Below are 17,410 nucleotides of genomic sequence, written 5' to 3'. Positions count from 1 at the left end.
ACTCTCTAGAGAGGAAAAGAAAAAGGCAGGAGACCATTAATTGTCCATTATTTGTAATTTTCATTCACTCATTTGATTTTGCCTTGCTGATTGCACTGTGATCATATATTCATTTACATCAAGACGACGAAGACGGTGAAGACGACAGAATACATAAACACATCATCTGCTGTTAAAGGCCTCCAAAGGCTTCTTCCATTGGGAGAGGAAAAGAAGGAGGCAAGGAGAGACAGAGAGAGATTTCGTCAGAAGGCCTTTATTCTTTGTTTCATTGCCAGTACGTTTAAACGGAGCCTGGGAGGCTCACTGATTTTGTCTCTGTTGCTTGTAAGGAGAACTCCAGCTGTTTCAAGTCTCAGTTCTAGATAAAGATGTCGGTGGCGGGAGTGCTCTGACTGCCCTCATAATAGCATACGCAGCCTATCGTCAAAGGGAATCTCCTTCTCACCAGCCGCACGGACGTGGCTGAATTAGCATATAAATAGCAAGCCAGGCTGTTTTTTTTTTTTTTTTTTTTTTTTTTTTTTTCTTTTTTTTGGCTTCACCATGTTTTGTTCTTATTGCTACATCAAAAACCAAAGCCAGCAGAGACCCAAACAAACAGCAGAGAAGCAAACTCGGGTGAACCTTCTCAAAGTGGATGCATTCTAGTCAGTTTGAGGCAAACACTTGTGGGATCCAAATATTCCCATTGAAGGGAATCGAGTACAACTCAGAGAGAGAGATAGAGAGAGAGAGAGAGAGAAAGAGAGAGACTCACCCTCTCTCTCTCTCTTTCTTTCTATCTGTCTGAGCCTCTCGATCTTTCTCTCCTCTCCCCCATCTCTCTTTCTCCTCTCTCTGTCTCTCTTTTGCTGTATTTCTCCCTCTTTCGTTCTTTCCTCCAGATTGTGTTTACACAAACATCAGCGTGTTGGTTACACAATTCATTTTCCCCCTGGCTAAGTTGTGCGCAGCGTTGCCATAGGTGATGGATGGCAGTGTGTTGGGTGCTGCGGAGAGGCCTTGTCACACTCCTGAGGATCGGCTACACATTTCTGGTGTCACGGCTACACACACGACCAAATCCATCATAAACACTGCCCAGCCACAAAGTGACCAATTACCATATCATTACCACACAGCGCAAGGACTGTGTGTGCGCATACATGCATGTGTTTAAGTGTCTGTCTGTGTTGCTCTATGAGTCTGTCTGTCTGTCTGTCTGTCTGCCTGCCTGCCTGTGTGTGTGTGTGTGTGTGTCTGTGTTGGTCTATGAGTATATGTGTGTGTGTGTGTGTGTGTGTGTATATGTGTCTGTGTTGGTCTAAGAGTGTGTGTGTGTGTGTGTGTGTCTGGCTGTCTGTGTGTGTGTTGGTCTATGAGTGTGTGTGTGTGTGTCTGAGTGTGTCTGTGTCTTTATGTCTGTCTGTCTATGTCTTTCTGCTTGTGCTTGTCTCTTTGTGTCTGTGTATCTGTTTGTCCATTTGTCTGTTAGTGTCTCTCTGTGTATGTGTGAGTGTCTGTCTGTCTTTGAGTCTGCATTTATTTGTGAGTCCATCTGTCTGTCTGCCTGCCAGTCTGTGTGGTGTGTCTGTGTTATACACTATAAGAGTCAGAATACTTTTAACTGCTTTTATTGACGTTGGCAGGCAGAGCAGCATATGTTCACCAGTTTTCCCCTAAGGCATGTGAAGAATGTAAAGAGCTTGCTCTTCTATCACTGCTATTTAATGATGATGATGATGATTAATAGACTCTGAATCTGTGTGCATGTTCTGTATGTGTATATAAATGTTTAGCTTTGGGCTGTAAGCATTAGTGGCCAATTTAGTGATCAGTGTTGCTCTTTAAATAGACACCTTTAAAGGAAACCTGCTCCTGCAGTAGATAATGTCTAGAGCAGCAGTATGTGTGTGAGTGTTAGCTCTCTCTCTCTCTCTCTGGGAACATTTCTTTTGTCAATGTGTTTACGTTGGTCTGCAGGAGGCAATAGCTGTGTGTGTCCACCTTTTATTGCTCAACCTTCCAACCTTTGCTCTCAGCAGCTCCTTAATAACACACTGAGGACATCATTGTGTGTGTGTGTGTGTGTGTGTGTGTGTGTGTGTGTGTGTGTGTGTGTGTGTGTGTGTGTGTGAGGTTGTCTCACAGCTTGTGAGCTCTCTTATTTTGTTGTTGTCTGTGCTGTCTAACTGAACGGGTAGTTGGTCACAGTTGGCTCTGAAGAAGCCTGCGTCTTTGTATTGTTTGCAGTCAGAGTTCTTCTGGTTCTCTTTTATATTTGTTTTCTCCTCAGATTCATTCAGTAGCCATTTTCTGCCTCATCTCTCCATTTGCACCTCTGCCAAACCTCTCCCTTTCACTCTTTCCACATCTCAACATCTCTTCTTTTAGCCCTTCCTTTTCATCTGATTGTCAAAAGCGGCAATCTGGGGTCGATTTTTGGATGCAGCACTGTAGTGAGCTATCAGATGGAATCTATTCGAGAGCATTTTCTGGAATCTTTTCACTAGGCATTGTGGGGAGTGGTTCAGGCTGATTTGAAGGCTGGGAAATAATCAGGAGCTGAGTAATCTGACCTTTTTTGCACCACTTTTTCCTACACTGAAGGAAATTTACTGGTGCTTTCAGTGCAGCTCGATTGGCTTCAAGTACCTTTTATATTTACGTCTAGACTTTTAACACCTTTATTTTTGTTAATTAATTATTTTTTCCAATTAGCTTTAAGCACATCTAAATACTCAGGCATAAATTCAGGTTTGCTGTTTGAACTGAGATATCTCCCTCTCTCTCTCTCTCTCTCTGTCCCTCCCTCCCTCTCTCTCTCTCTCTCTCTCTCTCTCTCTCTCTCTCTCTCTGTCCCTCCCTCCCTCTCTCTCTCTCTCTCTCTCTCTCTCTCTCTCTCTCACACTCAGACATCATCAGACTGGACTCTGTCTGAGCTGGACATCTTGCTGCTGACCGGTACGGTCGGCCACACCCTCAGCCTGGGCGCTAGCAGTTTCGTAGAGGAGGAACACCAGACCTGGTACTTCCTGCTCAACACCCTCTGCCTGGCCGTCTTCCAGGATGTCTGCAGGAAGTATTTTAGGGAAAGAAGACGGCCAGGCGATGATGAAGAGGATGACCCTCTTCTGCCCTCTATAGCAGAGGAGGATGCTTCCCAGGCCACTTTCTCACCAGCAGCAGAGCTAGGGGTCAGTGTGGGGTCAGAAAAGTGGTTGGCCCTGTCCACTCCAATCCTGACTCTGGCTTGCTGTCGACTTCTGAGGTCACTGAACCAGACCGGAGTGCAGTGGGCACACCTGCCTGACCTGAGCCACTGGCTCAACAGGTAAGAAAGAGAAATAGGTATACAGCACATTTGTATCTAATAACTTGTAATTAGGGCTTTAACAAGCCATTACTTACCCATATTACATATTATTAATATTTAGCTTAACTAAGGCTTCAATGGCTATACATTCAGATACTTTGGCTTTGTCCCCTCATTAAAATCTGCTTTCAGAGTCTTTGGGTCATCTTGATGTCCACAGTTAAGTAGATTGGGTTATGGGTTTGGAGGTTTCTGAGAGAAACAGTGTTTTTCAGTCACTGTATTTAAAATAGCATAAGTCCTTAGTTTAACCTATTGACTGCTTTTCGATTCATCTGCTAATCTACTACGGTGCCTGCCATTCCTTCCTTTTAAAAAGTTGGTGAAACCATATTTCCCTCCAAAGCCCCCTGTAGGGTGGTGGAACTACTGCATCATGTCAACATTTCAGAACATCATTAAGTTTTAATAAAAATGTTAAAATTCCATCTAATCCATGTTAATGTTTTTTCCTAGTCGACTTCACCAACTTCTAAAAATTGTTGCAGCTCTAATTATAATACCATTACTGTACATTTATGTGCATTGTTGCTTCAGATTTAAACACATAGTAGGTGTAGGTTTTCACTGATGATAGCATGACTTGGGTTATGGTGTCACAAGGCCATGCCTTTGTCAGGATGTCTTGGACGTAAGAAATCTTTGTAAAGAAGGTGTTCAGTATGATTTTCACCCCACCGTCTTAGAGTAGTTTTACAATGCTGTGATGGATTTGAGTAGCGAGACATTGTACTTTTTCTGTTATATAGTATTGACTGGGTTTATGAGAAGCTTTACCATCAGGCCTCAGTGACATACAGCTTTTCTGCAATGAGCGCTGTTCTCCCGATCCCTCCATAAGCCCTGTCATATTGCATCCAGCCTTACCGCCTTCATTTCTGACGGCAGCCAGGTTTCATTAAAAAGTCTTCTTTTAATTGGCCGAGCCTCAGTCAGACCACAGAACTTCAGCTCTGGTATAAACCTGAGCCGTCAATGGTAGACGCTGACACTCATTTAGGGCCAGAGAGAGCTTTAAAGCTCCGACAGTCACTCCAAACTATCCAAATTTAAGCTTTTCAAACTTCTGAAAACTAAAACTCTGTTCAATTAAGCAGGCCAATTGCTTAGGGAGATCTTCTGAACCGTGAATTTTTTTTAAATCAGAGTGTTTTTAATTATTTAGAGTGGCTAAACTCGTTCAAAACAATTTGGCTTAAACACTTAAAAAGAGTGCGTAATTACAACGTGTGTCTTTACACTTTCCTCCAATTTGTTTGCTTAATAATCCTTGGAAGCCAGCTACTTCCAAATAGACTTGGCCTGCCTAGTCCCTCTCCCGTCTGCTTCTGTGTGTGTGTTCTGGGGTGTTAAATGGCGTTGCTGTACACACACTGACAGACGGTCTGGCTGCTACACTCGCCGGTGTGTGCCAGCCTCCATTCCGGCCCATTAACCCTGTCCAGAGCAATCAGCCAATCAAAGAGCAGCCTGATCTCACACACTCCAGTGTGAAGGAAGGTTTGCCAAGACTGACACGCGCAGGGAACTTACTGTGTTCATTTGGCAGCATGATCTGAGTAACCCTCCTGCTTTACTGATGGCTTGGTATGATGTTTGTTTATAAACATCTTCCAGAGCTTCCAGACTATTTAACACTTGTTGTTTGGTTATATGACTTCAGTGCAACCATACAGTATAAATACATATAGTTATTACGTTTTTATTCAGTTTAACTGTGGATCAACAGGTTTGCACAAGAATGGATAAAAATGTGAGCAAACTATATCATTTCCTTATATTCAGTAGTTCCCTTAGTACAACATCTTCTACCTACAAATGAGATATCAGTTGAATTAGAATCGGCACTTTAACCCTAATATTTCATTTGTAGCAGAATCTGTGTAATTGGTGACAGAATGACGACAGTGTCTTGGTGCCATGGTGTTAGCATTGCTAAAAAGGTAGCATCCGTGCCCACACACTGATGGTGTTAGCTACTGTTTCATCCTAGAAAGCCCTTTGAATGCACATAAATGTTGGCAACAATTGATGGCTAAAGTTGGAAAAATGTATCACTTGACAGAGCGTATCTGCTGACTGCTATGGTATATATAGTTTGTTGCAGTTCATCTATTATCGTAGTATAAATACAGCAAAAGGGTTAATGGACAGAAGGACCTTTTAAGATGTTCTTTTGATTTAACGAGAGTATAATTGCACTTTGTCTCAAAAAATATAAATTAGAAAGCAATAAAGTATGAATTGTGACTGCATATTCTCCAGAGATCTTCTGAGCCAAGCTCAACTCACATTTTCTCTCTTGTGCATGCTTTCTCTCTTTGTCCTTCCCTAGAGAAGTATGCATTCAAGAAAGCCTGACTAACTGTTTGCCATGAACGGAATTAAAAAAAAAAACCTCACTAAAAGAGGGTTGTTTAAAATTCAAAATGATTTAGGGGTGTCTTCATGGACATTATGATCTCGTCATGTATCAGAAAGAAAGCACAGTGGTCACGTACAGCACAGAGCCAGAGCTATGATAGCAGGAAGACTGGCTTGTTTTCTCTTTAACGACACCTTTGCTGTGCATGCTTCAGTGTCGTCCACGTGCAGATTCTCTCATGTATATGTCAGTATTGTCTGGTTGGTAAACACAACTTTCAGCATGACTTGGAAGGCTGTATCTCCATTTAATGACCAGGACTACTGCCAGTGTTGCTCCCAAACATGCATTTGAGACAGTACTACTACACCACACTAGTTGCTTAATCATTATAAATGATACAAATCATTATAAAATATAACAGAATATGTAATCAGCCACACTTCCAATTATTTCCTCCTGGTTTTTTTTCTTTGTATTTTTTTTTCTTTTATTTCTGTGTGCATTCGTGCCTGAAAGTGGTGGCACATTTGGTTCACCCTTGTAAAAGGGCTTGTACACAGTTAACACAAAGACACACACATACTCACCCGTGCACTTACAATCTGACTTTTCTTTTGCAAGTGCAGGCCTTGCTTCTTCCAAAACCACTGAATGATTTTATATCCAGTTGATGCAGCCTTTCTGAAAATAACGCAGATCAATACCTGCAGCTCTTTAATGCACTCCCCTTACTGTAGACGCCTGAAAGAACCTTCGCTGAGGCAAAAAGCCACAATCATATTCTCTCTGCACACGACAGCACCGCCGATAAATAACCATGATTGCGCTCATCATAAATCCAGACTCGTTTATGGGGGGGGGGGGGGGGTATGGGGTGGGTGGACAGATGCCAGACTCTCGGAGGAGGTTAGTAGGGGTCGTGGAAGGGAAAAGACGTGAACGTGTGGGGCATGCGTTTCTGCTGCGTCTGGAAGTGGCAGTAGAACACTCCCTCTCATTATGTATGTGGCTGCTGCTGGAAAGGGCCACAATGAATCTCCATTAGACCGCAAAGCCTGACTTGTGGTTCACGTTGAGAGAGGATATTACTGGTTTAAGAGCCAAAGGATTATTAGGATGCAGAAAATGTTTTTGGAGTTTCTGTGTGCATGCATACTGCTCGTCAAAAGTTTGGAGACTCCTAGCTTATCAAGTTGTTTTTAGTTCAGGCTCTCAAATAAAATAATTATTCATAGTCTATGACATTTTATTTGTCTAATTTGAGCCTAAAGAGAGATTTTTTTCCTTTTTAAAAGCAGTGCATTTTGTATTAAATATATGTACCGACAGAAGAAAGTATTTACTACTTTTGACATGTAAATAAGTATTCACAGCTTACTTCAATCAACAAAAAGCACCTTAAGCATACTCAGCAGTGTTTTTCAACTTTCTGAGGCCTTCATTGCTCAGTGTAAAAGGACTGACTCTTCTTTCTGTAAGGGGTTGTCTGCAGGTTTACCCACAAAACTTCAACATTTTAAAGAAATCTGGTGGAAAACTCTCCCATGTGAAGCTACTTCATCAATTTGTTTACTGGTTTGTTGTTAAGAGAGTTAAAAGCTTAATGTTTTGCCTTTTTTTTTTTGCCTGGGAGTGTATACATCATATATTCAGTTCTGATTCCTTCATGATTGTAAATCTCTTGGCTGTCAATCTCACTCACAGCTCTGCATTGCTGTTACAATGGAGACTCTTGAGGGAAACTTGTAGCTTTCCACATTGCTATTGCTTTTCTTAGTTTAGTCCCCATTGATTTATCAATAGGTCTCCCTGGAGCACTGTCCAGTGTAGTCTGCTGCAGCTGCTGAAAGTGCTAAAGGTGTCACTTTAAAAGACATTTAAAAACTTTATTTAAATGAGAGGGCAACAATTGCTGATTCTTCAATAGCAACATACAGCAATCAAGCAGCTGGGCTTCAGCCTCCACTACTATAGATGATTTGAAGAGTCAAATTAAGAAAATGCATCAACAGCGTTTAAACGAATTAGAGACGTCAATAATTTATTGAGCTCTGACAGCACAATCTTTATACAGTTGAGTGTGTTTGATGGTTTGCAGTTACTCATTAAATTAAATATATTCATGTCTTAGCGCATTATGTCTTGGGATATTATTAGCATACTAATATTATTACATATTGAAGTCTCAGGTTGTATTATTTTGAGAAAACCATGTAATTGTGTAAATATAGCATACTTCATGCATTTTACCACCTTGTGATGTCAGCACTCATCAGGGCTCTGTTTAGGCCACCTTTGGAGTAAAATCATTCCAATATGTGCTTGTGTGTTTTTATGAAATATAAAGTACAATACAATTAAATGCACCAGTGTTTCATAAATAATTTATTTTAATATTTAAAATAATTGCAACGGACAGTTCTTCTACCAACCAAAATTGTTCAGAATAATTTGCTACATTTGCTGACAAATTTCACACAGCTGACCACTTTTCAAGAGAATGATATCAAGTCAAGTCAAGTCAAGAGGCTTTTATTGTCATTACATCTATGTACAAGTACACAGTGGAGTGAAATTACGTTCCTCCAGGAACAAAGTGCAACACGGAACATGGAACAGCTACAACACTGTTCCATGTCAAAAGCAAACAATCACAAGTGATAAAACACAGCTGTTTCATCCATGTTCTCTGAGAGAAAGTGGTAGGCGTAGCAGTGTGAGAAAATCACGCATGAGTGTGCAAAATCATAGTGAAGGACATGGTGGACATCAACAGCTTTCGAGAGATACTGAGGTACACAGACCTATAGCTAGCTCCAGTATGTCCGCTATAACTTGGGTAATAATGAGTATAAATAAATGAGAATAAATAAAGCTTTAGAATTTTAGAATATAGACCTTTCAGTGGCTTGTCAGTGTATATCCTGATGAACTGTTTTAGTTTTTGGTTGTACAGTCATTTACATATTGTAGTTGTCAACCCGTCAATTTAAACTAGCCCATGTTCTTACACGAGGTGGGTTAAATGTGGATTTTGGCCTTTTATTATATACATGCTTGTGTTTGTTCCCAAATTCACCATCAGTACTATGTTCCATGGCACAAACAAGGAACAATTTTAAGATCTGGTGCATTAATACAGAGTTCAGTTGAGGTCTGCTCTCATAAGTGTGCATATATCTTACTTTATCTTACTATCTTGCTATTTTCTTGCAATAGCTTCGAATGAGGCTCAGCCAATCAGATTTCAGAACTGAAGCTCTCTGTTTTATAATTGATGTTTTGATGGATTGCATCCTTGATTTTAGGCTTACCTTTTTACAAAGTTTCTGGTATATTAAACTTTGCAAAAAAGTTTTCAGATAAAAAGATTTCTATGCACATATGCCTGGTTGTGTTCTCAGCAGAGCATGTGTGAACTTATTTTCACTTAGAAGATCAACAAAGCACGTAATTTGACTGGGGGTGTTAGAACATTTGCATACGACTGTATGTTCGCCTACATGGGAGTATACACTTGTGTTTGCATTTGTGTGCGTCTCTTTAACTACAGACTGGTACGCTGATGTTAGCGAATCATAAAGGCAGAATAAAGACTTCAGGGCACGGTTACTTTTGAACTTTTTATCTGTTTATGATCTTTTAAATCCTCTTGAATTTGTCCTCCCTCCTGCCTGGTCAGGATTTGCTCACTCTGATTATTGTTTGGAGTTTGCACTTATTAATATTTCACTACCCTGCTGAGAGAGTCATCCAGAGCAGGCACTGGATTCTTTGAAAGTGATTGTCAAGCTTTTTCCCCCGCTGAGATCTTTTAGGAATGCAAATAGGCCGCACCTTTGGACACTGCTTTATCTGGAGATTTTAAACCTCGTCGTGGATGAACCTTCGCGTTATAGCACAGAAAAAGGCAAATAATGAGTTGAGGTGACACAAAGAGAGAGGCAGGGGAAAGTGGTGAGATAAGTAATTTCACTCTTTTTCTCTTTTCACCGTCAGTTTGATGGATGATGTGGGTTTTTTTGGTATAGGACTTGCTTGAGTAGGCTTTGGGCTCTGCCATATTTTAGCATGACTGTTTACATTGTTCAGCTGGATGAATGCGGTCATGTTGCTTTGTAATTATTCAGAAACACATCTCTGTTTCTGAAAGCCGTCACCACCTGAGTAAATATTTGCAGACATAAATGAGCTGGATATAGAGACATAGGTGAGGTTTGTTTTAAATAAAATCCTTTTAGCCCCCTGAAATTGCTGTAGAGATTTAGTCAGCAGAACTGACTGGAATTATAAACTAGAAAATCACTTCTACTGTATATCACATATTGTATATACAAACATGTCTGCGCTTTCATAGAGTATTTTATGAATGCTCAAAAAATTTTATGTCGCTCTAACGCATGAACAGTACTCCTTTCACTTGGTTTTGAACACATTGGTTGTGTTTACATGCAAAGATTTTTGCCAAACCAATTGAATACATTCGTATTATAGATTACAACCAAGGTGTTTATATGCTCACTGTCCTGAACAATCTGATGAAAATCTAGAAGTAATCCGATCTACAGTTATGCACGTGTGTAGACGTTTCTATGACAACAAGCGTCACATGATTCCAGTCAGAGTGAGTAGAGCAGCAGTAAGCAGTGCTTGTGTTTTTAACCATAAAATTATGGCAGACCCAGGAAAATGTGCTTCACATGTACTTATTAAAGACGGGTGAGAGGAAGACGTTGTGTTCCGAGACACATAAGCTGGATGCCCGTCTCACTGGCGCCTTTTAAAGTTTAGAGCATAAACTTTGTCTCCTCTACAGACCAGTTTCTGCTCCCGCCATGTTAAACGTAAATTTTCACTATAATGCAAACTCAGATTAGGAATGTATTTGGATTCAGGCGTTTACATGGTTATTATTCTTCTGTTTAACAGATTATTTATAGGGTTACCCACCTCAGTCAGTCAGAATTTGTTTTCTGAATGGCCTCGATTATACTAGTCTATTCCGATTGAGTTGGTGTACACATGGATGTACTCTATTCCAATTGAGCTATTACATGATTATTAAAAGATTTTCAGGCTGAATGTAGCTATTGGTACTGCTAACACAAGTTAACAGTTTACATAGTACTTTTGTTTTCAAGCTCCCGCAAGTGAAAAATGAGGTTAAAGTGTGTTTTGTACAAAGCTTAATAACTGCATGCTCTCATTTTATGTGCCGGTGTTTAGATGAAACTTGGCTTACTCAAACACAGTTAAAAAAAACTTGTCCTTCCTATATCTAGATATTAGATGTTTTCATATACAGGCTATATACGCTTCTACACTGCAGACCTTTAGATCTCTTTGGAAAATGCAGTTCACTATAGGAGGAACTGAAAAAACAAGAAACAAAGTATCAGAATTGGATTAGGCTTAATATTGCTGATACCTTATTCATCAAAACGTGCTTGGCTCAGCTCAGACCATGGTCCATAGGATTGGATCAGGACGTCCCTAAAAGTATTGAAAAATTAACATTGAAAACAGTGCTTTGAAATGTAAAACTGTATCACTCTCAGCCTCTTCCGAGAGCCTCGTATTTACCTTCTTTCACCATTTCAATAAACCATTGTCAGATCAATAAGGAATAAAATACAGTTAATATCAGAACATCTATAACATTAAGACATATGTGCAATGAGGAATTTTCTACAAATAAATATGAAAAGTTTAGTCAAATTTTGAGTCAATCTGGAATTGAATTTTGACAATGCAACATTGTAATGAATTTGCTGTGTAATATGAATGTGGTTGGTGTGCTGTATGTCCTGTCATGAAGACAGAGTCTGCACATCTGAGGATTTGAAAGCAGTGAGTCATCTGCTGTCATTGGTCTGGACCTGCTGCCTCTGAAAGACTGAGAGTGAAACGTCAAGGCCTAGATGCTTGGCGAGATAGCGGCTCTAATAGCCTCTTTCATTTGAGCTCACACAGCCCGGTTGGTCTCAGGGAGGTGCTGACCGATGTACGAAAGGGTTGGGGAATGTGACTGGCTGCCAGATACTCACTCACTCTCTCATACACTGCCCAGCAAAAGTTTGGAGACATCTAGCTTTTCAAATTGTTTTAATAGAAATAAGCACCTTTTATCTATCAGTTTGCAATAACTTAAAATATTGAAGATTTATTTTGAGGAAAGTGATGGCATGTTCCAGTATGTATGGAATTATTTGTGTCGATTCCTACATTGGGAGTAATTATATACCCCATGCATTTTATTCCTTTGCTCAACAGCACTCAAACCTTTCAGCTGTGTAAACCAATTTAGGGAGAAGAGATATCCAAGATTGTGCTTTTAACTATAGTTTAGAAAAAGAAAACTGTCAAATAACTATTCAGGAATGATGAACAAAGCTGAGGGTTGCAAAACATACCCAGTGCACAATAAAGTAATACTAAAAAAGCCTTTGTGGGCATTTCCTCTTACTTGAAAATATAATGTTAATTATTTCAACAGAAGGCAAAGTGGAATCTAACTTGGGTGCTGTGATTTTCTTTGTCTATTAAGTTCATGATATACTGTATTTATATACAAAAGGCTAGAAAAGCAAAAGAAATGAAAACACTATAAATTTATGGAAATGTGTGGTCTCTTATTTGCTGTCTTTTGAAGAAAAAGCCATCAGTGATCAAAACTAGGTGGGTGCATCCTATGAGTTAAAAGGGGGGTTAAAGTTAAAGGAGGAGAAGGTGGGCTTATGCTATGCACGCACACACTTTCAAATAACTTGGCTTTTTCTGTTTTTCCCGACGTTGCTCAGAAATTGAAGGGGTTGTGATTTCCAAGGCTTAATTAGAGCTCTGCAAACACAAAATATCAAACATTGAGTTAAACCTTGACCTCTGAATCTAAATGATTAATGTTGAATATGAAATTTAAAATTATGAAATATAATTGTGATATTGCAATGCAAAACTGTGGCAATGTTATGCTATGAGTTATGCTTTCCAATGCAACAACATTGTTTGAATACAGCACCAATCAACACCTCACTCCAGCGCTCCTCCTGCCATCCAGATTTGGCATTGTTAGTAAGTTGTGCAACAACATGATTATAGTCATCATTTTCCTTCATTTGGATTTTGTTCAAAATATAATGAGAATACAGTATCTCAAACACAGCACTGTGAAATAAATCAAAGCAAATTACTAATAAGAGTAAAAAAAGAATATAGGAAATTACACAGGTAATGTGGTTCCCTGTGTGTGTGTGTGTGTGTGTGTGCGTGCGTGCGTGCGTGCGTGCGTGCGTGTGTCCTCAGTGTGTAAGTGCATTAGAATTCTGCAGACTGTGCTCAGATGAATGGAGGAAGGAGAGAGGGGGCATCAGGGTCACAGACTGGAAGAGCATTTCTCTCTGCCTACTTTAAAAGTCTTCACTTTCTCTCTCTCTCTCTCTTTCTCTCTCTCTCTGTCTCTCTCTCTGTCTCTCTCTCTCTCTCTCTCTCTCTCTCTCTCTCTCTCTCTTTCTTCCAGCTAGTTCTAGTTCTACTCTAGGTGGGTAATAAATGGAAGATGCTCTGAACCTCCTGTAGGACCCACTCAGCTGAACTCTGCACTCACATACATGCCCACACTCTCAGAATTCAGTTGGCTTCTGATCTGACAAACACGCACTCATCAACCGGTTCCCGTCTGGACTCAGACACTCACACATGCCCTTCACACACACACACACTCTCTCTCTCTCTCTCTCTCTCTCTCTCTCTCTCTCTCTCTCTCTCTCTCTCTCTCTCTCTCTCTCTCTCTCTCTCTCTCTCTCTCTCTCTCACACACACACACACACACACGCACACACACACACAGACAGACACACACACACACACACACACACAGACACACACGCTCTTTCTATGCAAAAGTAAGAGACCATCCTTCTAAATTTCTAGCCAAAACAGCCACACAAGGGCAAGTTATTCATTTTTCCTAAATTTGGTCTTTTAAAATGATTAAAAGACACAGAAAAAATGGGACTCTTTACAAACATGCAATACCTTGTAGGACCACCAAAATTGTCCCCATCAGATAAACAGAACTTAAAGCTTTCATCTTTGAGAGAGAGGAGAAAATCAATCTCCACTCATGATTAAGAGCTTAAAAATCTTCAACTGTGAAAACAGCTCAGCACTAGGAGTCTGAAAAATATATAGCTGTCAAGAAGCTGTTACTGAGAACGGAAGTAACAAAAGAAAGATTGCAGCCAAACGCTGCAGCTGGACATCTGAGAATGTGTGATGGAGCGGACTGATGAGTCTAAATTTGTAATTAGGATTATTTAGATCATGAAAAGCAGAAAACAGAAAATGCAACCAACTTCTAAGAACTTTGGAGGTGTTGAAAAATGTCCTTGTAGTTTTCTTTGAAAAGCCCTGCTGGTGACATCCTGTGTAAATAAAAATAATGTGTGGCCACAATTTAGTAAGGTGTGGGAATGAGATGATTAAGTCGTGGCCATAACTTAGTAAAGCATGGGAACGAGATCCTTATGGGTGGCCACAATTTAGTAAGCCATGTCGTACCCACACCTTACTAAGTCATGGCCATGACTTAATAATCTCATTTCCACACCTTGTTAAGTCATGGCCATGCATTGGGATCTCGTTCCCACAGATTAATAAGGCATGGCCGTGCATTATTTTTATTTATAGAGGATGTCAGCAATGGGGCTCCGTAAAAAAAAACTGAAAATAAGTCTCCTGAAAAGAATGGAAGCTGTAAAAAAAATAAATAAATAATGTTGTATGTAGTTGTTGAGGATTGGGTGTTTTTGTTTAACATATATGGATATTGTCAGAAAAAAAAATGTACAGGAGAAGGAAAAAACCTACTTTACTTTTAATGTAAGTAAATGGAACCAGACTTTTTCCCCCAAGTCGTTTTGAATCATTTCTTTTAGTCCATTCATCATGAAATTTACACAAAAGGCAACAGGTAAAGGGCAACAGGTTTATTCAAATGATGTCAAAAACTAAAATAATGTCAAAAACTGAGCTACAAGGTTTTCTTCTGACAACAGTGATATCCCCTCTTTTCCTCACACTGAAAAATTAGTACATTTTTTTAATGAAATACCATTTTGGATGGGAATTAAATAAATGAAGGGTGGTCTCTGACTTTGCATGTTTTTATTGTTCTCTTCATTGGACATAAACACACTCCTTTTTGCTATGTACACACACACTTGCACATTAAACCCAAGTCTCCACCCTGCCCCACATATACACTTGTCTTGGCTTCTGTGCCCCAGACCTGATTACATTAGAGGAGAGAAGAACCCCTCCAGCATGTTAAAGACTCTACAGGCAATCTGCCTCTAGTCCACGCACATGTACACATATGCCAGAGCATAATGTCTTTCTGTTGTATCATTCATAATGTATTCACATAAAATATATGACAAATCTTCAAGCATAGGAAGCAGTTTAATCTAATTTAATTAATAAAGGAAGCAGAGTCTTAGTGAAGCAGCATGGCTATCTGCCCATACTTTAATAGCTGCTAGTTAGGCAGTGAGCCTCTCTCTTTAAGTTGATGGTCACTTTAAAGCATTTTAGGTGTCACGTCATGAGTTTAATTGAGGCTGTGGCCAGCCTGGTAATAAAAGCATCTACCCACTTGTTTCCATAATTAAAGAAATGCCACTATTAGGTCTGTTTTGTATCGTCTGTGTTTTGTGTTAATAAGACAATGTGTAGACTTCTTGGTTTATTCATGAGCTCTACTGGGCTGTTTTTGCCCAGCTAACAAACTGCACAGAAGAGATCATCATCCGGTGTTTGTTTGTGTTCCTGAAGATGTTTTGCATAGTGGTCTAAATCATATTCTGCATAATTTTAAATAATAAGCAAGCTTAGAAGAAGTATCTGAGTTGCAATCAAGCAACAAATAGAACTAAATGATAAAAAATAGAATAGAAAAATAACCACAGAGACCAGAACATAATAAGCTTAGGATGGAGGTTTACTCCAAGGATGAGCCTTGGTGTGGTGGCATAAACAGCAGACAATAGCAGACAAGCTATTGTTGAATCCCTGATGTCTGAGCTCATAAAGACTCAATAAAAGCTAACTTTTAGACAACAAACACCAGTGCAGTGTTGTGTTACAGGTGATAAATTTCCCATTTTATTTGGACAGCCCGATTATCAACAGATGGATCAGGATTACAGTTCAGATTAAGTTCTTAGTTAGATTTAGGATCACAGTAAGTATTGCAATGATGTAAGTTCATGTAATAATATATTGGAATGTAATTTATAGAAGACCAAAACTAGACTTTAATATTCTGTTTGTTGTGTTATGCAGTGTAGTATTGTGTCCCTGAGCCTTGTAGGTTTGACAGATTTCATGATTCTATATCAATATCATGTTTTCTTTCATCTATTCAATTCATGCAGTGCACAAACACAAATCCATCGTACATACCTTGGGAATCCCAGTGGTGTTAACCGATCCTGACTGCTAGAAAAAAAAAGTATTTTCATTGTCAAAGTGAGGTATTTGTCTATTTTTCTGTTGTTTTGTTTTTAAAGAAGAAAAGGTTACATGCATGCAAATCAACCATACATATACTATGTTGTTATTTTCAGAAATAGAATGTAAATCCACAAAAACAACTTTCATCTTTATTACATAAACCTTTACATTTATTTTATTACAGTAAAATACCGTATTTGTAATTAATGACTATAATTTCACAGACTTTTACCATCATTGAGTGTGTTTACATGCACTCAGTAATCCAATCATAATCAAATCTTTGCAGTTATCTGATTATTCAAATGGTTGTGTAAACAGCATGCTCTGATTTCTTAGATCGGAATAAGAGCTACAAATCTGATTCCGAAATCTGATAAAGAGAGCCGGATTTTAGCTCAGTATGTCAAGTCCTCTTCTGTGAGTTTTCTTCTGTGACTGATGTAGACCTGGAGTTTCCCCATTATCTGGTTACTCAAATGCAAACATCTCCCCCAAAGCAGTTGTAGACTTGCAAAAGTTCCTCCTACATTCAAGGTACTAGAGACTCCAGCAGCACTGCTGTCAAACTGCTTTCACTTTGGCCAGAGTATCCCTTTAACAACAAGTTAAACACATCAGGGCATCTGTGGTATATCAAAAAACTCTGTTTGCTCATTCCTGCAGTCTCTACTCTGGTCTCTTCAGTGGAGAAAGAGTTCACTGTTTTAACTCTGTGTTTGTGTTGTCTTCACAGTGGAGATCATAAGGTGGTTCTGTCTCTGCTGGCTGCTCTCTCTCTGCTGTTAATCTTCCTGCTCGTCCAGCGTCGTTGTTCTCTGGTGTCCAAGATCGCTCTGGCTCTTGGCCTCCTGGGAGTTTACAGCTACCGCGCTGCAGTCGGCAACGTCCTGTTCCCATGGCAACACTCTGGCCGGTCCATCTCCAAGTAAGTTCGGAACGCATTTGAATATGGTTTTAACAGCTGTTGAGTGTCAGATGTTGTTGAGGTTGTGCTAAGTAGACTATTCTTGTTAATAACATTTGACCCATTTATGAGCTCTAATGAGCTCTGTCTTTTTGGCTGTTTTCCCGAATAATAATCTTCTTCTCCATCCTCATGATTAGTATGTACTGTCTGATGTTGGAAAGTTACTCTAGAGGTTAGGCGATTGCACTCAAGGAAGAGG

The 17,410-nt window shown here is 39.6% G+C and overlaps 1 protein-coding gene across 1 annotated transcript in view; it reads left to right on the top strand.

The window, feature by feature from the left end:
- The window catches only part of pigg (phosphatidylinositol glycan anchor biosynthesis class G), a 157,650-nt gene that overhangs the window by 89,711 nt on the left and 50,529 nt on the right, over window positions 1-17,410 (top strand). The window contains exons 9-10 of the mRNA XM_017704079.2: window positions 2,898-3,316; window positions 16,978-17,169. Of these exons, the coding sequence (XP_017559568.1) occupies window positions 2,898-3,316; window positions 16,978-17,169 (611 nt within the window). The remainder of the gene's footprint in view (window positions 1-2,897; window positions 3,317-16,977; window positions 17,170-17,410) is intronic.

Source organism: Pygocentrus nattereri, chromosome 8, assembly GCF_015220715.1.
Source record: "Pygocentrus nattereri isolate fPygNat1 chromosome 8, fPygNat1.pri, whole genome shotgun sequence".
In the NCBI taxonomy this organism is placed as follows: Eukaryota; Metazoa; Chordata; class Actinopteri; order Characiformes; family Serrasalmidae; genus Pygocentrus; species Pygocentrus nattereri.
This window is presented reverse-complemented; position numbering and strand designations above follow the sequence as displayed.